A 27,352-nucleotide genomic window follows, 5' to 3' on the forward strand; every position below is an offset into this window, starting at 1 on the left:
GTTTAAGAAAGTGTCCCCAAAAATGGCAGAGAATATGCTTGGCACCAAAGCCTATGTATTTTCTCTCCAAAAGTGAATGCTTCTTTTTGTCTGTCCTATAGCAGTGAGCTGTCTGGACCTTTATTCCAAGAATAAAGAATTCCTCCCCCGTTTCTTTAATCATTCCCACAAGATTTTGATAGGCCCTTTGATGCTTGTCCCTGATCCGCGCTTAATGGAGCTGAGCATTGATTGGTTATTTGGATTTGCATATGTTTTAAACAGTCAATTCGTTTGGCTGTCATACCAGTTTCAATCCCCTAGGGGGCAGCAAACAACCGCAAATACAGATCTCATCATCAATATTGCTAACAATTTAATACATTCTTATAAAGGGATTATTTAACATACTTTAACTTTTAGCATTAATAAATCTCTCTTGTCAGCATCTATATTTCATTTAGCATAACAGAAAATTTACAATTTGACACCAAACACCAGTATTTTATCAATTTCTATGATAAAATAGAAGATATCCATGTTTATGGCTAATATTCATAGGACATCTTGCTGTCTGTAAAATAAAGAAACAAATGTTGTTAAAAATGTCAAACATTTATACATCTATTTGCAGTTTTATCAAGCTCAGCAAATATTTATCTAATATGTTACTATCAGTCACTGTTTTGTAGGTCCACAAATACACATTTTTATACAGTATTTAAAATTATACAGGCTGTATTTTAAAAATGAATTTAACAGCTGCAATGTCACATGTGTCTCTGTTTAGCTATTTTTTTTAAATTGAGACGTATGTCCGAACTTCGTGTATTCAAACCTCAATAGGGGGCACTTAACATCTAGGTGATATTTAGTCATCTCTCCAGCCAAACTGTTTTTTCCTGAATCTAATTAAGATTCAAACGAAATCCAGTGAGCCATGTTGTTAAAGGGACATGAAACTCAACATTTTTCCATCATGATTGAGATAGAGAATACAATTTTAAACAACTTTCCAATTTTCTTCTATTATCTAATTTTCTTCATTCTTCAGATATTCTTTGTTAAAGAAATAGCAATGCACATGAGTGAGCCAATCACACGAGGCATCTATCTGCAGCCACCAATCAGCAGCTTCTGAGCCTATTTAGATATGATTTTTAACACAGGATGTCAAGAAAATGAAGCAAATTAGATAATAGAAGTAAATTGGAAAGTTATTTACAATTGCATGCTCTTTCTAAATCACGAAAGAAAAAATGTGGGTTTCATGTCCCTTTAAATTATCACGTGTCTGTTAGTGAAGGTTGGCATATGCTTCTCCCAGATCAGAATGTATATTGAGAATTTTCAAAGGGCTTCTGAGCATATTTTCCACCAAAACACAGACTATTGGCTCCATCAACCCAGAGGTTTGTGCTGGTTAATGAGACAGATGCTCTCTTTTGAACTCTTAGATGTTAATCAGGAGAAAGTATCTCATGTCTGATCTCAGATTTGGAATACATAGAATGTATTCAGTGATAAAATGAGCATGCTCAAACTTACTATTTGAGAGATCTCATACTTATTTTATCATATATATATATATATATATATATATATATATATATATATATATATATATATATATATATATATATATATATATATATATATATATATATACATATACATATACACGTGTATATATATATATATATGTATTTTCCATTGACATTTACAGATACACTGACACTATACTTTTAAACAAAAGATACAAAGAGAATGAAACTCATTAGATAATAGAAATAAATTGGAAAGTTATTCATAATTGCATGCTCTGTCTGAATTGTAATAGAAAAAATGTGGGTTTCGTGTCCCTTTAAGGCTTATAAAATAATGCTCCTAGGCCCCCATGTGTTAGGAGGTGGCTCATTTCTGTAATATGGGCTATGTGTTGAACCATACAGTGCTGCAAAAGGCAAAGCTTATAATGGTGTACGCCCTGGCAGTATCTTTTATTAGGGCAAAATAATCCACATGATCTGAATTTATTTATTCACACCAATTTATAACTTCTTTGATCCACCCTTGGTTTTGTTAGTAACAATCTAGCTGACCTCACCAGTGATCAGTGTTTACATAAATTCCTCAGCATAGCATGTGAGATATACATTTTTCATATGGAGGAGCTGTGTCTTTTAGGGGGGGGGGTCTAGCAGTGCTTTTCCCCTTGACTACAACCACCTTTTGAATTGTTGGGGCTTTGCTGATAAATGACAATATTAGTCATGTGATCACACGGCAGAAAAGTGTTGCTGTTCTAGGCAAGGTAGTGAGGTCACAAGAGGTGAATTAACCCTTCAACTCCTGATAAGAAGTTAGTGACTACTCTGGTAAATATGTTAGAAATGTATTTGAGGCACATTATTATGTGTGGGTGGAGCAACAAAATTGTGAGTTAAAGGGACATTAAACCCAAAAATGTTCTTTCATGATTCAGATAGAGAATACAATTTTAAACAACATTCCAATTTACTTCTGTTATCTAAGCTGCTGTATTCTTTTGGTATCCTTTGTTTAAGAAACACATGGGTGAGCCAATCACACGAGGCATCTATGTGCAGTCACCAATCAGATGCTCCTGAGCTTATTTATATATGCTTTTCAATAAAGGATATCAAGAGAATGAAGCAAATTGGATAATAGAAGTAAATTGGAAAGTTGTTTAACATTGCATGCTCTTTTTTAATAATGGAAGAAGAAAAATGGGTTTTATGTCCCTTTTAAAGTTTATAAAAATCACAATCTAACATTATGTACATTTAAATTCTCAAAGGTTTTTAGGCTTAAAAATATACTAACGTCCTGTGAAATCGTCTTTTTGCTTATTTGAAAGAGACAACGGCTTTGGTTTCTCAGTAGTTTTCCACTGCCTTCAAAATTGGTGCTTCTGTACATTACTGTCATGTTGGCGCACTCAGAGCCAGATCAGAGCCAAGACACAAGCACATGCATTCAGAGGTTCAGAGACAAGACACAAGCGCATGCATTCAGAGGTTCAGAGACAAGACACAAGCGCATTCATTCAGAAGTTCAGAGACAAGACACAAGCGCATGCATTTAGAAGTTCAGAGACAAGACACAAGCGCGTGCATTCAGAGGTTCAGAGACAAGACACAAGCGCATTCATTCAGAGGTTCAGAGACAAGACACAAGCACATGCATTCAGAGGTTCAGAAACGACACAAGCGCATGCATTTAGAAGTTCAGAGACTAGCACATGCATTCAGAGGTTCAGAGACAAGACACAAGCACATGCATTCAGAGGTTCAGAGACAAGACACAAGCACATGCATTCAGAGATTCAGAGACAAGACACAAGCACATGCATTCAGAGGTTCAGAGACAAGACACAAGCACATGCATTCAGAGGTTCAGAGACAAGACACAAGCGCATGCATTCAGAGGTTCAGAGACAAGACACAAACGCATGCATTCAGAGGTTCAGAGACAAGGCACAAGCGCATGCATTCAGAGGTTCAGAGACAAGACACAAGGGCATGCATTCACAGGTTCAGAGACAAGACACAAGCACATGCATTCAGAGGTTCAGAGACAAGACACAAGTGCATGCATTCAGAGGTTCAGAGACAAGACACAAACGCATGCATTCAGAGGTTCAGAGACAAGGCACAAGCGCATGCATTCAGAGGTTCAGAGACAAGACACAAGCGCATGCATTCAGAGGTTCAGAGACAAGACACAAGCGCATGCATTCAGAGACAAGACACAAGCTTATGCATTCAGAAGTTCAGAGACAAGACACAAGCGCATGTATTCAAGAGGTTCAGAGACAAGACACAAGCACATGCATTCAGAGGTTCAGAGACAAGACACAAGCGCATGCATTCAGAGGTTCAGAGACTAGCGCATGCATTCAGAGGTTCAGAGACAAGACAAGCGCATGCATTCAGAGGTTCAGAGACAACACAAGCGCATGCATTCAGAGGTTCAGAGACAACACTAGCGCATGCATTCAGAGGTTCAGAGACTAGCGCATGCATTCAGAGGTTCAGAGACAAGACACAAGCGCATGCATTCAGAGGTTCAGAGACAACACTAGCGCATGCATTCAGAGGTTCAGAGACTAGCGCATGCATTCAGAGGTTCAGAGACAAGACACAAGCACATGCATTCAGAGGTTCAGAGACAAGACACAAGCGCATGCATTCAGAGGTTCAGAGACAACACAAGAGCATGCATTCAGAGGTTCAGAGACAAGACACAAGCGCATGCATTCAGAGGTTCAGAGACAACACAAGCGCATGCATTCAGAGGTTCAGAGACAAGACACAAGCGCATGCATTCAGAGGTTCAGAGTCTTGCGCATGCATTCAGAGGTTCAGAGACAAGATACAAGAACATGCATTCAGAGGTTCAGAGACAAGACACAAGCGCATGCATTCAGAGGTTCAGAGACAAGACACAAGCGCATGCATTCAGAGGTTCAGAGACAAGACACAAGCACATGCATTCAGAGGTTCAGAGACAACACAAGCGCATGCATTCAGAGGTTCAGAGACAAGACACAAGCACATGCATTCAGAGGTTCAGAGACAACACAAGCGCATGCATTCAGAGGTTCAGAGACAAGACACAAGCGCATGCATTCAGAGACTAGCACATGCATTCAGAGGTTCAGAGACAACACAAGCGCATGCATTCAGAGGTTCAGAGACAACACAAACGCATACATTCAGAGGTTCAGAGAATAGCGCATGCATTCAGAGGTTCAGAGACAAGACACAAACGCATGCATTCAGAGGTTCAGAGACAAGACACAAGTGCATGCATTTAGAGACTAGCGCATGCTTTCAGAGGTTCAGAGACCAGACACAAGCACATGCATTCAGAGGTTCAGAGGCAAGACACAAACGCATGCATTCAGAGGTTCAGAGACAAGACACAAACGCATGCATTCAGAGGTTCAGAGACAAGACACAAGCACATGCATTCAGAGGTTCAGAGACAAGACACAAGCACATGCATTCAGAGGTTCAGAGACAAGACACAAGCGCATGCATTCAGAGGTTCAGAGACAAGACACAAGCACATGCATTCAGAGGTTCAGAGACAACACAAGCGCATGCATTCAGAGGTTCAGAGACAAGACACAAGCGCATGCATTCAGAGACTAGCACATGCATTCAGAGGTTCAGAGACAACACAAGCGCATGCATTCAGAGGTTCAGAGACAACACAAACGCATACATTCAGAGGTTCAGAGAATAGCGCATGCATTCAGAGGTTCAGAGACAAGACACAAACGCATGCATTCAGAGGTTCAGAGACAAGACACAAGTGCATGCATTTAGAGACTAGCGCATGCTTTCAGAGGTTCAGAGACCAGACACAAGCACATGCATTCAGAGGTTCAGAGGCAAGACACAAACGCATGCATTCAGAGGTTCAGAGACAAGACACAAACGCATGCATTCAGAGGTTCAGAGACTAGCGCATGCATTCAGAGGTTCAGAGACAAGACACAAATGCATGCATTCAGAGGTTCAGAGACAAGACACAAGCGCATGCATTCAGAGGTTTAGAGACTACCGCATGCATTCAGAGGTTCAGAGTCTAGCACATGCATTCAGAGGTTCAGAGACAACACAAGCACATGCATTCAGAGGTTCAGAGACAAGACACAAGCGCATGCATTCAGAGGTTCAGAGACTAGCGCATGCATTCAGAGGTTCAGAGACAAGACACAAATGCATGCGTTCAGAGACAAGACACAAGCGCATGCATTCAGAGGTTCAGAGACTAGCGCATGCATTCAGAGGTTCAGAGACAAGACACAAGCACATGCATTCAGAGGTTCAGAGACAAGACACAAGCGCATGCATTCAGAGGTTCAGAGACTAGCACATGCATTCAGAGGTTCAGAGACAACACAAGCACATGCATTCAGAGGTTCAGAGACAAGACACAAGCGCATGCATTCAGAGGTTCAGAGACTAGCGCATGCATTCAGAGGTTCAGAGACAAGACACAAGCGCATGCATTCAGAGGTTCAGAGACGAGACACAAGTGCATGCATTCAGAGGTTCAGAGACAAGACACAAGCACATGCGTTCAGAGACAAGACACAAGCACATGCATTCAGAGGTTCAGAGACTAGCGCATGCATTCAGAGGTTCAGAGACAAGACACAAACGCATCCATTTAGAGGTTCAGAGACAAGACACAAGCACATGCATTTAGAGGTTCAGAGACAAGACACAAGCACATGCATTCAGAGGTTCAGAGACAATACACAAGCACATGCATTCAGAGGTTCAGAGACTAGCGCATGCATTCAGAGGTTCAGAGACAAGACACAAGCACGTGCATTCAGAGGTTCAGAGACAAGACACAAGCACATGCATTCAGAGGTTCAGAGACAAGACACAAGCACATGCATTCAGAGGTTCAGAGACAATACACAAGCACATGCATTCAGAGGTTCAGAGACTAGCGCATGCATTCAGAGGTTCAGAGACAAGACACAAGCACGTGCATTCAGAGGTTCAGAGACAAGACACAAGCGCATGCATTCAGAGGTTCAGAGATAAGACACAAGCGCATGCATTCAGAACCAAGACACATGCACATGCATTCAGAGGTTCAGAGACTAGCGCATGCATTCAGAGGTTCAGAGACAAGACACAAGCACATGCATTCAGAGGTTCAGAGATAAGACACAAGCGCATGCATTCAGAGGTTCAGAGACGAGACACAAGTGCATGCATTCAGAGGTTCAGAGACAAGACACAAGCACATGCATTCAGAGGTTCAGAGACTAGCGCATGCATTCAGAGGTTTAGAGACAATACACAAGCACATGCATTCAGAGGTTCAGAGACAATACACAAGCACATGCATTAAGAGGTTCAGAGACTAGCGCATGCATTCAGAGGTTCAGAGACAAGACACAAGCACGTGCATTCAGAGGTTCAGAGACAAGACACAAGCACGTGCATTCAGAGGTTCAGAGACAAGACACAAGCACATGCATTCAGAGTTTCAGAGACAACACACAAGCACATGCATTCAGAGGTTCAGAGACAAGACACACAAGCCCATGCATTCAGAGGTTCAGAGACAAGACACAAGCGCATGCATTCAGAGGTTCAGAGACAAGACACAAGCGCATGCATTCAGAGGTTCAGAGATAAGACACAAGCGCATGCATTCAGAACCAAGACACATGCACATGCATTCAGAGGTTCAGAGACTAGCGCATGCATTCAGAGGTTCAGAGACAAGACACAAGCACATGCATTCAGAGGTTCAGAGATAAGACACAAGCGCATGCATTCAGAGGTTCAGAGACGAGACACAAGTGCATGCATTCAGAGGTTTAGAGACAATACACAAGCACATGCATTCAGAGGTTCAGAGACAATACACAAGCACATGCATTAAGAGGTTCAGAGACTAGCGCATGCATTCAGAGGTTCAGAGACAAGACACAAGCACGTGCATTCAGAGGTTCAGAGACAAGACACAAGCACGTGCATTCAGAGGTTCAGAGACAAGACACAAGCACATGCATTCAGAGTTTCAGAGACAACACACAAGCACATGCATTCAGAGGTTCAGAGACAAGACACACAAGCCCATGCATTCAGAGGTTCAGAGACAAGACACAAGCGCATGCATTCAGAGGTTCAGAGACAAGACACAAGCGCATGCATTCAGAGGTTCAGAGATAAGACACAAGCGCATGCATTCAGAACCAAGACACATGCACATGCATTCAGAGGTTCAGAGACTAGCGCATGCATTCAGAGGTTCAGAGACAAGACACAAGCACATGCATTCAGAGGTTCAGAGATAAGACACAAGCGCATGCATTCAGAGGTTCAGAGACTAGCACATGCATTCAGAGGTTCAGAGACAAGACACAAGTGCATGCATTCAGAGGTTCAGAGACAAGACACAAGCACATGCATTCAGAGGTTCAGAGACTAGCGCATGCATTCAGAGGTTCAGAGACAAGACACAAGCACATGCATTCAGAGGTTCAGAGACAAGACACAAGCACATGCATTCAGAGGTTCAGAGACAATACACAAGCACATGCATTCAGAGGTTCAGAGACTAGCGCATGCATTCAGAGGTTCAGAGACAAGACACAAGCACGTGCATTCAGAGGTTCAGAGACAAGACACAAGCACATGCATTCAGAGGTTCAGAGACAAGACACAAGCACATGCATTCAGAGGTTCAGAGACAAGACACAAGCACATGCATTCAGAGGTTCAGAGATAAGACACAAGCGCATGCATTCAGAACCAAGACACATGCACATGCATTTAGAGGTTCAGAGATAAGACACACATAATGGATGACCATTTGCTTTGCTGTGATTATTTGCAAGATGTTTTATTAGGTCTTAAAGGGACATGACACCCATATTTTTTATTTCATGATTGAGAAAAAGCCTGCAATTTTAAACCACTTTCTAATGTACTTCTATTATCTAATTTGTGAAAATTCTCTTGATATCTTTTGCTGATAAGCATATATAAATAGGCTCAGTAGCTGCTGATTGGTGGCTGCACATAGATGCCTTGTGTTATTGGCTCACCCATATGCATTGCTATTTCTTCAACAAAGGATATCTTAAGAATTAAGCAAATTAGATAATAGAAGTAAATTGGAATGTTGCTTAAAATTGCCTAGTCTATCTGAATCATTAAAGAAAAAAAAATTGGGTTTAATGTCCCTTTAAGTAAGATGTAAAAATCTTGAGATTATGATCACCCCAGATTTTGTGGATTCCTAATAATATGGTCACTGTCTCTGAATCTGGTGGTCACTGGTTCATGGGGTTTATTTTTTTTTTTAAATACTTGAGATAAAGACTAAGAATCAGGTTGACGCGTAGGTTATCTAACTGAATCTGTTTATCTTATTCCTAGATATCACATTTCAGGAAAATTACTTTGCATGGTCGCACCCTGGGGTGGGCCGGTACCTGACTACTATGGCTGCTCAGGGTTTGGCCTTCCTCTGTCTCCTGTTCCTCATCGAGAGCCGGATCCTCTGCCGCCTTTACAATCTCTGCTGCTGCTTCAGGCGACATCATTGGGTATGGAATATGGGAACTGGGAATAGGCTGGCGGAGGGTAGAGTAGACAAGATGCGGGTAAAAGGAAGTGGGTAAGACAATCAGAACTGTCAGTGGGATGGGACAGTGTGCAGTAAAGTAACAATAAAGACCATCAGAAAGAATAACTGAATAGCAGAAAGTGGTTGAAATAGTGGATCAGATGGAAAAAAGATTAGAGCGAGAGTTCTTAATGGGAAATTCCAGTCAAAATTTAAATGCACATTTATTAATTAAATCTTTAAATATAAACATATTTGCAATATCCATGGATTGGCAAAAAGGTTTCTAGTAAAATTTATCACTGGTTTAATGTTAGCATTTTTTCTCTGCACGTGCATGTGAAGAATAGCTAGATATTCTCAGTGCACCAGCATTTTAAATACTGCAGCTGCTCAGAGCGCCAGTGGGGCTTGTATCATGTCAGCAATTAACAAATTGCGTCATTACAGCACCTAAGTCTCTCTTAGAAAGTGCTGTGTTTAAAACTGTGTGAATTACAATTTTGGTTGGAATGTCACTTTTAGATTTTGGTTCTTTTTCTTTAAACCCTTTGTCTACCGCATTTCTTTCTCTGTGTCTCTGCCTGTCTCTTTGTAAAAAAAGGGACATAGAAGTCAAAATTACACTTTCATGATTCAGATAGAACACGCAGTTTTAAGCAACTTTCCATATAATTTTTATTATTAGACCTTCATTTGTAACAATACGTTTAACACTAGAGGGCAGCAGTGTTTACATATAGTGCTCCAGACACACGTATGCTCCTAATCCTATCTAGATTTATTTTTCAAGATACGATGAGTCCACGGATTTCATCCTTACTTGTGGGATTACGCCTCCTGGTCAGCAGGAGGAGGCAAAGAGCACCACAGCAGAGCTGTATATATAGCTCCTCCCTTCCCTCCCACCCCAGTCATTCTCTTTGCCTGTGTTAGTTAGATAGGATGGGGAGCTGTCTGGGACTCCCTGAAGGCTCAGAGATTTTGGACTCAGTCAGAGTCAGTTCTCCCTATAAACATTTTAGAACTGAGAGCGATTCTCAATGCGCTTCTAGTCTGGCCTCGGTTAGCCGCGACCAAATTTATCTGGTTCCAGTCGGACAATATAGCTTCTGTGGTTTACACCAATTATCAGGGGGGGACAAGAAGTTTCCTAGCGATGACAGAAGTATCCAAAATAATTAAATGGGCGGAGACCCATACTTGTTGCCTGTCAGCGATCCACATCCCGGGAGTAGACACTTGGGAGGCGGATTTCTTGAGCAGTCTGACATTCCATCCAAGGGAGTGGGAACTCCATCCGGGGATGTTTTCCAAACTGATCCTCAAGTGGGGACAGCCGGAGTTGGATCTGATGGCATCTCGAAGGAATGCCAAACTTCCGAGATACGGGTCAATATCCAGGGACCCCCAGGCGGAATTAATAGACGCTCTGGTGGTTCTTTGGGACTTCAATCTAGCATACCTGTTTCCTCCATTTGCACTTCTTACTCGGGTAATTGCCCGATTCAAACAGGAGAGGGTGTCGGTGATACTCATAGCACCGGCATGATCTCGAAGAATTTGGTATGGACCTGATAGAGATGGCATCTCTACCACCTTGGAGACTGCCATTGAGGAAGGACCTTCTCATTCAGGGTCCCTTCCTTCTTCCAAATCTAGCTTCTATGAAGCTTTCTGCATGGAGATTGAACGCTTGATTTTATCTAAGCGTGGGTTCTCTGATCCGGTCATAGAGACCTTGATTCAGGCTCGTAAGCCTGTAACTAGAAAAATCTACCATAAGATTTGGCATAGATACTTTCATTGGTGTGAATCCAAGGGCTACTCTTGGAGTAGAGTTAGGATTCCTAGAGTTTTGTCTTTCTCCAGGTAGGTCTGGAGAAGGGTTTATCTGCTAGTTCCCTAAAGGGTCAAAGTTCGGCTCTATCCATTTTGTTTCATGAATGTCTAGCAGATGTACCAGATGTACAATCTTTTTGTCAGGCCTTGGTAAGAATCAGGCCTGTGTTCAAACCAGTTACTCCCCCATGGAGTTTTAATCTAGTTCTTAAAGTTCTTCAAGGGGCTCCGTTTGAGCCTATGCTTTCCTTAGATATCAAATTGCTATCTTGGAAAGTGCTTTTTCTGGTTGCTATTTCTTCTGCGCGAAGAGTATCAGAACTCTCGGCGCTACAATGCGAATCTCCATACCTGATTTTCCATTCAGATAAGGTAGTGCTTAGATCAAAATTAGGTTTTCCTCCTATATTCGTTTCGGATAGGAACATTAACCAAGAAATTGTTGTTCCTTCCTTGTGTTCTAATCCTTCTTCCCAGAAGGGAGACTTCTTCACAATTTAGATGTGGTTCGGGCCCTGAAGTTTTATCTTCAGGCGACTAAGGACTTTCGTCAGTCCTCTTCTTTGTTTGTAGTTTTTTCTGACAGACGTAAGGGTCAGAAAGCTACGGTTTCTTCTCTTTCTTTGTGGATGATACGTCTCGCATATGAGACTGCTGGGCAGCACCTTCCTGAGAGGGTTACGGCTCATTCCACTAGGGCCGTGAACCGGCGAAACATGTTGGGTAGATTAGGGTCTTGGTGAGGAGTCCTAGGAGCTCCTGTGTTTTTTTTTCCCGTGAACCGGCGAAACATGTCGGGTAGATTAGGGTCTTGGTGAGGAGTCCTAGGAGCTCCTGTGTTTTTAGCCAGCCTTACGCTGTCCTCACAACTACTGTAGTCAATACAAATAATATATATGGATACTTAGTCGATACTTTGATACGCTATAATGTTACCATGTGTGTTTGATAACAATACTCAGCAGAGTTACCACCTATATTGAAACTTAATACATGACTTAAAACCACCTATACAATTTGGGTAAATAACAGCAACGGATATAATTTTGCCAGATAGAATAAAGTGGTATAATAACGGTATAGTAATGGTTTAACTTCTATACTATTTAAATTACAAACAAACCGTACCTTCTAATAAGATTAGATACCTAACACATTATTGAATGGCAAAACGAATACGGCTACAACACCTGTATTACATTTAAATTCTGCTAAAAATCCTTTCCGGTATTGTGCTATCTTGAATGACATTGGATAATATAAATTCTACAGTGCACAGATACTTAAATGTGCTACTTAAGCTAATGAAATTAAGTCATAATAGCCGCAATACAATCAACTATACTGATATCTTGTTGTTATTTTGATACTTGAGAACTTTATATTGACATTTCAAAAACTTTCTTTTAAGAAAGTTAAGATAATATCATACATGCTTAAGTACGAAACAATAGCTGCAACACAACAGCTACAATATACTCAACCACGCTAATATTTTGGTGATATCTAGATATCTTAAAACTTTGTTTTGATGTCTTAAAACTTTATTAAGTAAGACAAAATAACACTATACATGTTCAAACAGAAATCAACTCGATTCTAAATTAAGCTGTAAAAACAACACAGATGTGGGTTTCAATAGCGCTATCAACTCCAAATGCATGCTGTTATATTTAACACAATTTCAACATAAAGTGTATATAATTTTATGTTCATAAAAAGCGCTATCGACAACAAACAAATGTTCTTTTACCCAATATATCTTAAACAAACAGTGTATAAATTCTAAAAAGTCAATTTATCCTTTAAGGTGGTATAAGTGACAAACAAATAATTTAAGACTCTATGTGAGAACTTAAATTACCTCTCTAGATGTACAAATTACCTGTCTGGAAAAGAAATCCTTATCTGACACAGTCATTTACTAGTTAACCCTTGTGTTAAATTGAAATATATACACATATATAAATACTACAATTATCTACTTCAGGTTGTGACTCTGAACAACCTAATACCAAAGGCTAAAAAATGTTCTTGCATTACAAAAACCTATAATACTTTTGTGGATGATTCGACCATATATATATATATATATATATATATATATATATATATATATATATATATATATATATATATATATATATATATATATATATATATATATATATATATATATATATATATATATATATATATATGCACAATATTGCATATTGCATATTCCTGATTCATTCGGGAATACCCAGATATGCATATACATCCACAATATATACTCAAGCTATAGATCTTAACATTTAAATACCAGGGACTAAGAACGCTGTTGTTTATAAATTAAACAAAGATACTATAGTATTATATCCTATGACATACTATAGACAACACAAGCGCTCTTGGTGTAATACAAAAAAGCTATTAACCTTTGTGGATGTTCTATGCAACCTTTGTGGATGATCCTAGTTTGTTACATTGAAATATCTAAGAGCAAGAAACGCTCCTACATATAAATCCAACAAAGATTATTACAAATTGATATATATGTTAACACTATACAACCCACTAACTAATTGATTTAGTGTGGATATATACTCCTCCAACAACTGTTCATAGGGGCTATTCTCATAATACGCATTAACATTACCTGTCAGCTCAAGGTTTTTAAACTAACCTACCTGTGCACAAACCACAATAAGGTATTCTAATATAGTATCACTCATCAACTTTAGTGAGGACACGAAAGTGTGTTTTTAAGAATTGTTCCTATTTTATTATATAACTATTAAAAGTTAAATTTTAAATCCATTCTACAAGCTCAAGCAAATGTCCTGATCAACTATATTTATTACAAACCACCCAGAGTGCTAAAAGTGTATTCTTTTCAGAGCAAGGTCTTTCTTGCTCTTTTTGAATTGTAGTTGTTTCAATACACTAGCACCTAGATCTAAACCAACATTGTATTATACAGAAATTAATAGATCATAGGTGGCATTAACCAAGAAGTAGTGCCGTTGGTATCTCTTTGTTGTTAAAAACCTCTGCACCTTGGCTTTTCCTTTCTCTTCCTAACTTTGGTCGAATGACTGGAGTGGGAGGGAAGGGAGGAGCTATATATACAGCTCTGCTGTGGTGCTCTTTGCCTCCTCCTGCTGACCAGGAGGCGTAATCCCACAAGTAAGGATGAAATCCGTGGACTCATCGTATCGAAAAAGAAATAAATGTATCAGGTTAGCATAAATTTCCTTTTTCTCTCAAAAAAAGGATACTTTTCATGTCCCTTTAATCTTTCTTCATTATTTTCTGATTTTAGTCTAATCTTGTGGAATCCCCGGTTACACCGCCAGAAGATCGTGATGTGGCAGACGAGAGGAAAAAGGTTCTGGAGTCCCCACCAGAGCAGCTGTCCAATCTCAGTAGCCCTCTGATAATCAGAGAACTAAGCAAGGTGAGGGGCTGGAAACACAATTAACAATCCACACAAAGAGTCTGTTTAAAGGGACATTAAATTGCTGGGTACAGCTACAATACTCGCTGTGCTATGGTTTTTCCTCCTGTGCCTGCAGCTCTCTTCAAAGATATTCTCTTATTTTAACCTTTTAAAAGTGCTGGTTAGTGAAGCTCTGCATCTTGACACTGGGTGCAGCCATCTTGGAAATTAAAGGGACATAATACCCATATGCCAAATCACGAAAGTGATGCAGCATAACTGTAAAAAGCTGACAAGGAAATATCACCTGAACATCTCTATGTAAAAAAAGAAGATATTTTACCTCAAAATTTATTCAGCTCACAATAGTGAGTGCTGTGTGAACAGATCTGATATAGCTACTGTCAGCTGCATGTTTAAAGGGACAGTCTTTGGTAGAATTTTTATTGTTTTAAAAGATAGATAATCCCTTTATTACCCATTCCCCAGTTTTGCATAACCAACACAGTTATATTAATACACTTTTTACCTCTGTCATTACCTTGTATCTAAGCTTCTGCTGACAGCCCCCTCATCACATGACTTTGTATTTATTATCTATTGACTTGCATTTATTACTGTGTTGTGCTAAATCTTAAATAACTCCTCGGACATGAACACAGTGTTATCTATATGGCCACATGAACTAGCAGTCTCTTGTTGTGAAAAACAATTAAAAAAGCATGTGATAAGAGGCAGGCATCAAGGGCTTAGAAATTAGTATTTGAGCCTACCTAGGTTTAGTTTTAACTAAGAATACCAACAGAACAAAGCAAATTTGATGATAAAAGTAAATTGGAAAGTTGGTTAAAATTACAAGTCCTATCTGAATAATGAAAGTTTAATTTTGACTAGACTGTCCCTTTCAAAAACAACAGCAGCCAATCAACTTCATCAAGTGCTGATGTCACTTGAGGAGGAAAATAACATGACTGTGCCTGCATGCTACCTTGCAAGTCCTGGGACTAGCATTTAGATTGGTTGCTTAAAGTCATTTTACAATGGGGTGTGGCTACTAATGACATTTTAAAGTAATAGTAATAGAGATATTCAGGTGATATTTTCTAGTCAATTTTTTACAACTATGCTACATCACTTTCACGTGCTTCAACATCTGGGTATCATGTCCCTTTAAAGGGACAGTCTAGTCAAAATTAAACTTTCATGATTCAGATAGGACATGCAACTTTAAACAACTTTCTAATTTAGTTTTATCATCAAATGTGCTTTGTTCCCTTGGTAGTATTTTTTAAAAGCTAAACCTAGGTAGGCTCAAACTGATATCTAAACCGTTGAAAACCACCTCTTAACTCAGAGCATTTTGAAAGTTTTTCACAGTTAGACAGTGCAAGTTCATGTGTGTCATAGATAACATTGTGCTCACTCCCGTGGAGTTATTTAGGAGTCTGCGCTGATTGGCTAAACTGCATGTCTGTCAAAAGCACTTAGATAAGGGGGCAGTCTGTAGAGGCTTAGATACAAGGTAATCACAGAGGTAAAACATATATTAATATATCTGTTGGTTTTGCAAAACTGGGGAATGGGTAATAAAGGGATTATTTATCTTTCTCTTGTAAGGTGTATCCAGTCCACGGATCATCCATTACTTGTGGGATATTCTCCTTCCCAACAGGAAGCTGCAAGAGGATCACCCACAGCAGAGCTGTCTATATAGCTCCTCCCCTAACTTCCACCTCCAGTCATTCTCTTGCAGCTCTCGACAATAAAGGAAGTAGCTAGAGAGATGTGGTGAATTAATGTAGTTTATCTTCAATCAAAAGTTTGTTATTTTCAAATGGTACCGGAGTTGTACTATTTTAGCCTCAGGCAGAAAGTTGAAGAAAAGTCTGCCTGTGGTCTTTGATGATCTTAGCAGGTTGTAACTAAGATCCATTGCTGTTCTCACACATAACTGAAGAGATGGGTAACTTCAGCTGGGGGAATGGCGTGCAGGGTCTCCTGCTATGAGGTATGTGCAGTTTTACATTTTTCTAGAGAAATGAATATGCTAGAAAATGCTGACAATACCGGATTTATTTAAGGTAAGCCTGATTACAGTGATTTAATAACGACTGGTATCATGCTTCCTGTAAAGGGTAATATTTTTATTATTTACTCACATTACTGAATAGATATAACGTTTGCTGAAGTGTATAAACGTTTATTACATATTGGTGATAAAACTTTATTCTGGGGCCCAGTTTTTTCCACATGGCTGTCTAGATTTTGCCTAGGGATAGTTTTTTAAGGCCCTCTCACTGTGAGTACAGGTTGGGATGGGCCTATTTTCGCGCCTAAATGCTCATCAGTTTTTGCAGCTTGAGACATCCAGCTTCCCTGAAGGAGTCCCCTGAACATTTAGGACCTCTCTAAAGGGTTTTTGTGCCTTCCAAAGTCGTTGTATGGGCAGGTAGGGCCACAGCAGAGCTGTGGCAGTTTGTTGTGACTGTTTAAAAACGTTTATATCGTTTTTTTTTTATCCGGTTTTGAAACTAAGGGGTTAATCATCCATTTGCAAGTGGGTGCAATGCTCTTTTAGCCTATTATTCACACTGTAAAAATTTCGTAAGATTTACTGCTTTTTTCACTGTTTTGCAGTTTCTGTGATTGTTTTTTTTCTCTTAAAGGCACAGTACCGTTTTTATTTTTTGCTTTTTCACAGTTCCAAGCTTGCTGGTCTCATTACTAGTCTGTTTAAACATGTCTGACATAGAGGAAACTCCTTGTTCATTATGTTTATAAGCCATTGTGGAACCCCCTCTTAGAATGTGTACCAAATGCACTGATCTTATTATAAGTTATAAAGATCATATTCTGGCTTTAAAAGATTTATCACCAGAGGAAACTGACAAGGGGGAAGTTATGCCGACTAACTCTCCCCACGTGTCAGAACCTTTGACTCCCGCTCAAGAGGCGCCAAGTACATCTAGCGCGCCCATATCGTTTACAAGACATGGCGGCAGTTATGGATCATACTCTTACAGCGGTATTGTCCAAACTACCAGGGTTACAAGGAAAGCAAGACAGCTCTGGGGCTAGGAAAAATACAGAGCACTCTGACGCTTTAGTAGCTATGTCTGATATCCCCTCACAATATGCAGAAGCTGAGGAAGGAGAGCTTCTATATGTGGGTGATTTTTCTGATTCAGGGAAGATAATTCAACCTGATTCTGATATGTCTACATTTAAATTTAAGCTTGAATACCTCCGTGTGTTGCTCAGGGAGGTTTTAGCTGCTCTGAATGACTGTGACACCATTATGGTCCCAGAGAAATTGTGTAGATTGGATAAATACTATGCAGTGCCTGTTTACACTGATGTTTTTCCAATACCTAAGAGGTTTTCAGAAATTATTACTAAGGAATGGGATAGACCAGGTGTACCGTTCTCTCCCCCTCCTGTTTTTAAAAAGATGTTTCCCATAGATGCCGCTACACGGGACTTATGGCAAATGGTCCCTAAGGTGGAGGGAGCAGTCTCTACCCTAGCGAAGCGTACAACTATCCCAGTCAAGGACAGTTGTGCTTTCCTAGATCCAATGGATAAAAAGTTAGAGGGTTACCTTAAGAGAATGTTTATTCAACAGGGTTTTATTCTTCAGCCTCTTGCATGCATTGCCCCTGTCACTGCTGCTGCAGCCTTCTGGTTTGAGCCTCTGGAAGAGGCTCTACAGGTAGAAACCCCATTGGATGATATACTTGACAAGCTTAAAGCTCTTAAGCTAGCCAATTCATTTGTTTCTGACGCCGTTGTTCATTTAACCAAACTAACGGCTAAGAACTCAGGTTTTGCTATTCAAGCGCGTAGGGCGTTATGGCTTAAATCCTGGTCAGCTGACGTTACTTCAAAGTCTAAGCTTCTCAACATTCCCTTCAAGGGGCAGACCCTATTTGGGCCCGGACTGAAGGAGATCATTTCTGATATTACTGGAGGAAAAGGACACGCCCTTCCTCAGGATAGGTCCAACAAATTAAGGACCAAACAGACTAATTTTCATGCCTTTCGAAACTTCAAGACTGGCGCAGCATCAACTTCCTCTAATACAAAACAAGAGGGAAATTTTGCCCAGTCCAAGCCGTTCTGGAGACCTAACCAGGCTTGGAACAAAGGAAGGCAGGCCAAAAAGCCTGCTGCTGCCTCTAAGACGGCATGAAAGATCAGCCCCCGATACGGTAACGGATCTAGTAGGGGGCAGACTTTCTCTCTTCGCCCAGGCTTGGGCAAGGGATGTCCAGGATCCCTGGGCGTTGGAAATTGTGTCCCAGGGGTATCTTCTGGACTTCAAAGCTTCTTCCCCAAAAGGAAGATTTCACCTCTCACAATTATCTGCAAACCAGATAAAGAGAGGGGCATTTTTACATTGTGTTCAAGACCTCCTAGTTATGGGAGTGATCCACCCAGTTCTAAAGGAGGAACAGGGACAAGGCTTCTATTCAAATCTGTTTGTGGTTCCCAAGAAAGAGGGAGCATTCAGACCAATCTTGGATCTCAAGATCCTAAACAAATTTCTCAGGGTCCCATCCTTCAAAATGGAGACTATTCGAACCATCCTACCTATGATCCAGGAGGGTCAATATATGACTACCATGGACTTAAAGGATGCTTATCTTCACATTCCGATACACAGAGATCATCATCGGTTTCTCAGGTTCGCCTTCCTAGACAGGCATTACCAGTTTGTAGCTCTTCCCTTTGGGTTAGCTACGGCACCAAGAATCTTTACGAATGTTCTGGGGTCACTTCTGGCGGTCCTAAGGCCGCGGGGTATAGCAGTAGCCCCTTACTTAGACGACATTCTGATACAGGCGTCGAATTTTCAAATTGCCAAGTCCCATACGGACATTGTTCTGGCATTCCTGAGGTCTCATGGGTGGAAAGTGAACGAAGAAAAGAGTTCTCTATCCCCTCTCACAAGAGTTTCCTTCCTGGGAACTCTGATAGATTCTGTAGAAATGAAGATTTACCTGACAGAGACCAGGTTGTTAAATCTTCTAAATTCCTGCCGTGTTCTTTATTCTACTTCTCGCCCTTCAGTGGCTCAGTGTATGGAAGTAATCGGCTTAATGGTAGTGGCAATGGACATAGTGCCGTTTGCCCGCCTACATCTCAGACCGCTGCAACTCTGCATGCTTAGTCAGTGGAATGGGGATTACACAGATTTGTCCCCTCTACTAAATCTGGATCAAGAGACCAGGGATTCTCTTCTCTGGTGGCTATCTCGGGTCCATCTGTCCAAAGGTATGACCTTCCTCAGGCCAGATTGGACAATAGTAACAACAGATGCCAGCCTTCTGGGCTGGGGTGCAGTCTGGAACTCCCTGAAGGCTCAGGGATCGTGGACTCAGGAGGAGGCACTCCTTCCGATAAACATTCTGGAACTAAGAGCGATATTCAATGCTCTTAAGGCTTGGACTCAGCTAGCTGCAGTCAGGTTCATCAGATTTCAGTCGGACAACATCACGACTGTAGCTTACATCAACCATCAAGGGGGAACAAGGAGTTCCCTAGCAATGTTGGAGGTTTCAAAGATAATTCGATGGGCAGAGATTCACTCTTGCCATCTATCAGCTATCCATATCCCAAGAGTAGAGAACTGGGAGGCGGATTTTCTAAGTCGAAAGACTTTTCATCCGGGGGTGTGGGAGCTCCATCCGGAGGTGTTTGCACAGTTGATTAAACTTTGGGGCAAACCAGAACTGGATCTCATGGCGTCTCGTCAGAACGTCAAGCTTCCTTGTTATGGATCCAGGTCCAGGGATCCCAAGGCAGCACTGATAGATGCTCTAGCAGCGCCTTGGTCCTTCAACCTGGCTTATGTGTTTCCACCGTTTCCTCTGCTCCCTCGTCTGATTGCCAAGATCAAACAGGAGAGAGCATCTGTGATTTTGATAGCACCTGCGTGGCCACGCAGGACTTGGTATGCAGATCTGGTGGACATGTCATCCTTTCCACCATGGACTCTGCCTCTGAGACAGGACCTTCTACTTCAGGGTCCTTTCAACCATCCAAATCTAATTTCTCTGCGTCTGACTGCTTGGAGATTGAACGCTTGATTTTATAAAAGCGTGGTTCCTCCGAGTCGGTCATTGATACCTTAATACAGGCGCGAAAGCCTGTCACCAGGAAAATCTATCATAAGATATGGTGTAAATATCTTCATTGGTGTGAATCCAAGGGTTACTCATGGAGTAAGGTCAGGATTCCTAAGATATTATCTTTTCTCCAAGAAGGATTGGAGAAGGCTTTGTCAGCTAGTTCCTTTAAGGGACAGATTTCTGCTCTGTCTATTCTTTTGCACAAACGTCTGGCTGAGATTCCAGACGTTCAGGCGTTTTGTCAGGCTTTAGTTAGAATCAAGCCTGTGTTTAAACCTGTTGCTCCGCCATGGAGTTTAAATTTAGTTCTTAAGGTTCTTCAAGGGGTTCCGTTTGAACCTTTGCATTCCATAGATATTAAGCTCTTATCTTGGAAAGTTCTGTTTTTAGTAGCTATCTCCTCGGCTCGAAGAGTTTCGGAGTTATCTGCTTTACAATGTGATTCCCCTTATCTAATTTTCCATGCGGATAAGGTAGTGTTACGTACCAAACCTGGTTTTCTACCTAAGGTGGTATCTAATAAAAATATCAATCAGGAGATTATTGTACCGTCACTGTGACCTAATCCTTCTTCAAAGAAGGAACGTCTTTTACACAATCTTGATATGGTTCGTGCTTCAAAGTTTTATTTACAAGCTACTAAAGATTTTCGTCAAACATCTGCATTGTTTGTTGTCTACTCTGGACAGAGGAGAGGCCAAAAGGCTTCGGCAACGTCTCTTTCTTTTTGGCTAAGGAGTATTATACGCTTAGCTTATGAGACTGCTGGCCAGCAGCCTCTTGAAAGAATTACAGCTCATTCTACTAGAGCGGTAGCTTCCACATGGGCTTTTAAGAATGAGGCTTCTGTTGAACAGATTTGTAAGGCGGCGACTTGGTCTTCGCTTCATACTTTTTCTAAATTCTATAAATTTGATACTTTGCTTCTTCGGAGGTTATTTTTGGGAGAAAGGTCTTACAGGCAGTGGTGCCTTCCATTTAAGCGCCTGCCTTGTCCCTCCCTTCATCCGTGTCCTATAGCTTTGGTATTGGTACCCCACAAGTAATGGATTATCCGTGGACTGGATACACCTTGCAAGAGAAAACAAAATTTAAGCTTACCTGATAAATTTATTTCTCTTGTGGTGTATCCAGTCCACGGCCCGCCCTGTCATTTTAAGGCAGGTGTTTTTTATTTTTAAACTACAGTCACCACTGCCCCCTATAGTTTCTCCTTTCTCTTGCTTGTCTTCGGTCGAATGACTGGAGGTGGCAGTTAGGGGAGGAGCTATATAGACAGCTCTGCTGTGGTGATCCTCTTGCAGCTTCCTGTTGGGAAGGAGAATATCCCACAAGTAATGGATGATCCGTGGACTGGATACACCACAAGAGAAATAAATTTATCAGGTAAGCATAAATTTTGTTTTTTAAACAATAACATTTCTGGTGTAGACTGTCCCTTTAAGTATTCGTGTACCCTGTTACAGAAGTGGTGCACATTCACAGATCGGTATCATGCACTTCAGTTCAGTGTGCACAATACAAAGCAGGAGATGCACATTTTTGCAGTGGATGCATTGCTCTATATTAATCCTGAAGGCTTTTTAATATTTGTTATGTATCTTTTAAACTGTGAAAAAACTGACAAAATGTAAGTCTTCTGCTTTCTATTGTGCAAGTTAACCCAAATGTAAGGTACAGCTGTCAAAAAGCCAGTGTTGTCACTGATCTAGCGCACTGCTTCTGTCATACGATTCACCAATACGCACATACCAAGATGGCGACGCCAAGTATAAAGATGCAGTGTTGGTAATGGGTTAAAAAAAACAGCTTTATAGAGAGCTGCATGTACAGGTGGAAAAACAATAATATAGTAACCATGCTACTGTAGTTCTTGGGAATTGAATGTCCCTTTAAATACAATTAGTACATTACAGAGTGTCATCACAAGACCAGATTTGCAGGTTCCTCCTGGGTGCTTTCTAGGCAGCAGCCATAATTTCATTATTGAAAAACATCTCCTATTCTGAATTAGATTAAATAGAAAGGGCCCTAGAAGAACTTGCACGCAGTAACAAGAGGGTGGTCTATGTTCAATTATTAGATAAACAAGCTTGGAAAGAGGCAACATTGTGCTGTTCTGGAAGGGTGAATTTGTACTTATGCCGATTTCACTATCTACTCTCACTCCTTGTTTAGGTGTATGGACGACGTGCTTTGGTCCTAGCAGTTGATCGCATGTCCCTGGCAGTCAGCCGTGGGGAGTGCTTTGGTTTGCTGGGGTTCAATGGTGCTGGTAAGACGACCACATTTCGCATGCTGACGGGAGATGAGAGTGTTAGCTCTGGTGACGCTTACATTGATGGATACAGCATTTTGCACCAAATCAAGAAGGTATGTGCAATATAAGATTGTATGTTCATGCAGGAAGTGGTACCAAAGTATGTGTGTCTTACAGTAGTAGCAGATTATATCTACTAAGCATAAGCTAGAGCGTATATGTCTACATGTTTCAGAGCAAAATTAATTATCTTTTGAGTATATAGGTAATGTGCATGACTTGAGGTTTGATGTGGTCATGTGGTTGACAGAGGGGCTGCAGAGCCAGGGTCTGATATTCAGTCTGATGTAAGCATGTGGCTGCAGGGCCAGGTGTCAGATATAAAGTCTGATGTAGGTAAGTGGCTGATAGAGGAACTGCAGGGCCAGGAGTCTGATGTGCCTTCTGATGTAAGTATGTGGCTGCAGGGCCAAGAGTGATATAAGTTCTGATATAGTTAATGGTTGACAGAGGGGCTGCAGAGCCAGGGTCTGATATTCAGTCTGATGTAAGCATGTGGCTACAGTGCCAGGGGTGCAATATAAAGTCTGATGTAGGTAAGTGGCTGATAGAGGAACTGCAGGGCCATGAGTATGATGTGCCTTCTGATGTAAGTATGTGGCTGCAGGGCCAAGAGTGTGATATAAGGTCTGATGTAGGCATGTGGTTGACAGAGAAGGGCTGCAGAGCCAGGGTCTGATATTCAGTCTGATGTAAGTATGTGGCTACAATGCCAGGGGTGCAATATAAAGTCTGATGTAGGTAAGTGACTGATAGATGAACTGCAGGGCCAGGAGTCTGATGTGCCTTCTGATGTAAGTATGTGGCTGCAGGGATAGGAGTGTGATATAAGTTCTGATGTAGTTAATGGTTGACAGAGGGGCTGCAGAGCCAGGGTCTGATATTCAGTCTGATGTAAGTATGTGGCTACAGAGCCAGGAGTCTGATATCAAGTCTGATGTAGGTAAGTGACTGACAGAAGGACTGCAGGGCCAGGAGTCTGATATTTAGTCTGATGTAAGCATGTGACTGCAGGGCTAGGAGTGGGATATAAGTTCTGATGTAGTTAATGATTGACAGAGGGGCTGCAGAGCCAGAGTCTGATATTCAGTCTGATGTAAGTATGTGGCTACAGGGCTAGGGGTCCGATATAAAGTCTGATGTAGGTAAGTGGCTTATAGAGGAACTGCAGGGCCAGGAGTCTGATGTGCCTTCTGATGTAAGTATGTGGCTACAGGGCTAGGAGTGGGATATAAGTTCTGATGTAGTTAATGGTTGACACAGGGGCTGCAGAGCCAGGGTCTGATATTCACTCTGATGTAAGTATGTGGCTGCAAGGCCAGGAGTGTGATATAAGGTCTGATGTAGGCATGTGGTTGACAGAGAGGCTGCAGAGCCAGGGTCTGATATTCAGTCTGATGTAGGTAAGTGGCTGATAGAGGAACTGCAGGACCAGGAGTCTGATGTGCCTTCTGATGTAAGTATGTGGCTGCAAGGCCAGGAGTGTGATTTAAGTTCTGATGTAGTTAATGGTTGACACAGGGGCTGCAGAGCCAGGGTCTGATATTCAGTCTGTAAGCATGTGGCTGCAGGGCCAGGAGTCGGATATAAAGTTGGTAAGTGACTGACAGAGCAGCTACAGAGCCAGGGTCTGGTATGCAGTCTGATGTAAGCACGTCGCTGCAAAGACAGGGTATGATAGAAAGTCTGATGTAGTTGTTTGACTCTAGCACCAAGTATTTGATTTGTAAAAAATGATTTAATGATCCATGACAACTGGATTGGGCTAATGCCATTACTACTTTGACAAGTTTTTTGTTGTTGTCTTTTTAAATTTCCACGTCTCTGTAGCCTGTCATAAGTAAATGCTGAAATGACATTAGTTGCTATCACAAAAGTAGGGTTTGTGCAGAATTTTGCCTACTTTGTTGTTAATTTAGACAGTATAATCTGCAGACCAAAGCACCAAAATGTATGTGCCTGCACAGAGGAGTGTCCAACTCCAGATCAGACCAAAGTATAAAGAATTTAAATAGACTGGACCTGATTGATTCTCCTGAAATTTTGGAGCATACTGATTCCTATTTGATGACATGCAAGTTAAAGATGTTACACCACTTGCTCGGGACATTGCACACCCACATAATCAATTCTACTCCATTCACCCCTCTCCTTCCTGGAAGATCCATACTCTCATTAATAATTTTACCCCTGGAATCATAGCCTTGTTCTACTCAGTATACATGCACAAAACCGCTCTCCTCTTCTCCCCAGGTACAGCAGAGGATTGGTTACTGTCCACAGTTTGATCCATTGTTGGACCACATGACGGGACGTGAAACACTTTGCATGTATGCCCGTCTACGTGGTGTCCCTGAGGCATATGTCAACAGCTGCGTAGAGAATATGCTGCGGGGTCTATTACTTGAAGCCCATGCCAACAAATTGGTGCGAGCATACAGGTATGGATGTTTCACAGTGGTAGGTGCCATTTTTTTAAGGGATACAGGTTACTTGTAGGATTCCTGAAAGTGAAGTGGCCCTTACTAATCTCTGCATAGCTGTTTTTGCTATATACTTGTAGTCTAGGTGGGTTGATGGCTTCTTACCTTTCTCGAGTAGGTAGAAAAATGTCCCAAAAGTTCAAGGGTCGTTTTCCCATCCCTACATCCCATTACTGCTTGAGCCAGTACAATTTCTACCTTTTTGTGTTTAGGTATGGTTAACTGGAGCTCTGTTTCACCTGAAGTGTTTGTTAATTTGCACAGCAGAAGAAAGGGTTGCACACTCAGTACTGCACACTTACTAGTGAAAGGTCCCGACCATCCTTTGACCCTTGTCGGGAACCACACTGGAATTTTTTAAATGTTTCCAACATACAAGGATTCAGTGTATATTTAAGAAGTCTTTCCAAGGACTTTACTTTCTTCTCCCTAACTCCCTCCTTCACTGCTTAATCAATATATTTATCAATAACTCACCTGCTCTTCTTCACATATTTCAGTCCCCTGTCACCCGTCTACATTTTCCTTCTTTCCTTCTAGTGGGGGGAACAAGAGGAAACTGAGTGCTGGTATTGCTTTGATTGGGGGACCTCCAGTTATCTTCATGGATGAGCCATCAACTGGTATGGACCCCGTGGCCAGAAGATTACTGTGGGATGCAGTGACTAGGACACGAGAGAGTGGAAAGGCTGTGATCATCACATCCCACAGGTAAAAAGGGAACTAATAGGGAAGAAAAATAGAATTTGAAGAGGAAAACACTAAATAGAAAGAGGGATGAAAAGAAAATTTTAGTGGCAAAATCTTTTATATACATCCTGCATTTTGTAAAGAAAAAACTCTCCTTTATTTTCCACAGTATGGAAGAGTGTGAAGCTCTCTGTACTCGCCTTGCCATCATGGTGAATGGGCAGCTCAAGTGCCTTGGGAGCCCCCAGCATCTTAAAGGGAAGTTCGGCAGTGGGTACACCTTGTTGGCCAAGACCTCCAAAGGGGGAGAAGAGTTGAAAGCCTTCAAGGAATTCGTAGAAGTCATATTCCCAGGTGAGTGAAGACAACAGTAACATGTAAAGACACTAATGGAGCTGCTGGAGTTGTCTTTTTTTATCAGTCATAATACTCATTTACTAAATTACTTGAAAGTGATGCAGCATAACTAAAAAGCTGATTAGAAAATATCACCTGAACATCTCTATATAAAGAAGGAAGATATTTTACCTCAAAATTTCTTCAGCTCACCAGAGTAAGTGCTGTGTAACAGTTATAATTCAGATGCTGTCCAGCTGCAAGTTGGGGGGAAAATAAGCCCATCAGCAGTGCTGAGGTCATGCTATGCTTTGCTGTGATCTCATGAGATTTCACTCAAATCTTGTAAGATTTCACAGTAAACTTCCTTAAACTGACTAAGGAAATAACATGACTGTGCCTGCACACGCCAGATACACACTCCCTTGTAAGTCCAGGGACTAGTCTCTCTTTACAATGGGGTGTGAATACTTAGGAAATTTTGAGGTAAATATCTTTAAATAGAGTTGTTCAAGTGATATTTTCTAGTCAGATTTTTACTGCTACGCTGCGTCACTTTTAAGTGCTTCATTATTTGGATATCATGTCCCTTTAACAGGAACTACATTAAAGTGACACTAAACACAATTTTTTCTTTTTAAAGACACGATGAGTCCACGGATCATCATCCTTACTTGTGGGATTACACCTCCTGGTCAGCAGGAGGAGGCAAAGAGCACCACAGCAGAGCTGTTAAATAGCTCCTCCCTTCCCTCCCACTCCAGTCATTCTCTTTGCCTACGTTAGTGTTAGGAAGAGGTAAAGTGAGGTGTTAGTTTAGATTCTTCAATCAAGAGTTTATTATTTTTAAAGTAGTGCCAGAGAGTGCTACTTTGTTCTAGGGTGTAGCCTTAGTCCATAACAGTCTCTACAGTAGAGCTTTGGTGGCTTTAGAGCAATGGGAACTTGTGGGACATAATTCTCACTGCGCCTCTCATATTTCTGCTGCCCTATATCCTTC

The 27,352-nt window shown here is 41.2% G+C and overlaps 1 protein-coding gene across 1 annotated transcript in view; it reads left to right on the forward strand.

Moving 5' to 3' along the window:
- ABCA3 (ATP binding cassette subfamily A member 3) overlaps positions 1–27,352 on the forward strand; it is a 153,075-nt gene that overhangs the window by 91,791 nt on the left and 33,932 nt on the right. Inside the window, exons 24-29 of the mRNA XM_053694692.1 lie at positions 8,934–9,103; positions 14,273–14,407; positions 22,702–22,896; positions 25,097–25,284; positions 25,867–26,037; positions 26,186–26,370. Of these exons, the coding sequence (XP_053550667.1) occupies positions 8,934–9,103; positions 14,273–14,407; positions 22,702–22,896; positions 25,097–25,284; positions 25,867–26,037; positions 26,186–26,370 (1,044 nt within the window). The remainder of the gene's footprint in view (positions 1–8,933; positions 9,104–14,272; positions 14,408–22,701; positions 22,897–25,096; positions 25,285–25,866; positions 26,038–26,185; positions 26,371–27,352) is intronic.

This window comes from Bombina bombina, chromosome 11 (genome assembly GCF_027579735.1).
Source record: "Bombina bombina isolate aBomBom1 chromosome 11, aBomBom1.pri, whole genome shotgun sequence".
In the NCBI taxonomy this organism is placed as follows: domain Eukaryota; kingdom Metazoa; phylum Chordata; class Amphibia; order Anura; family Bombinatoridae; genus Bombina; species Bombina bombina.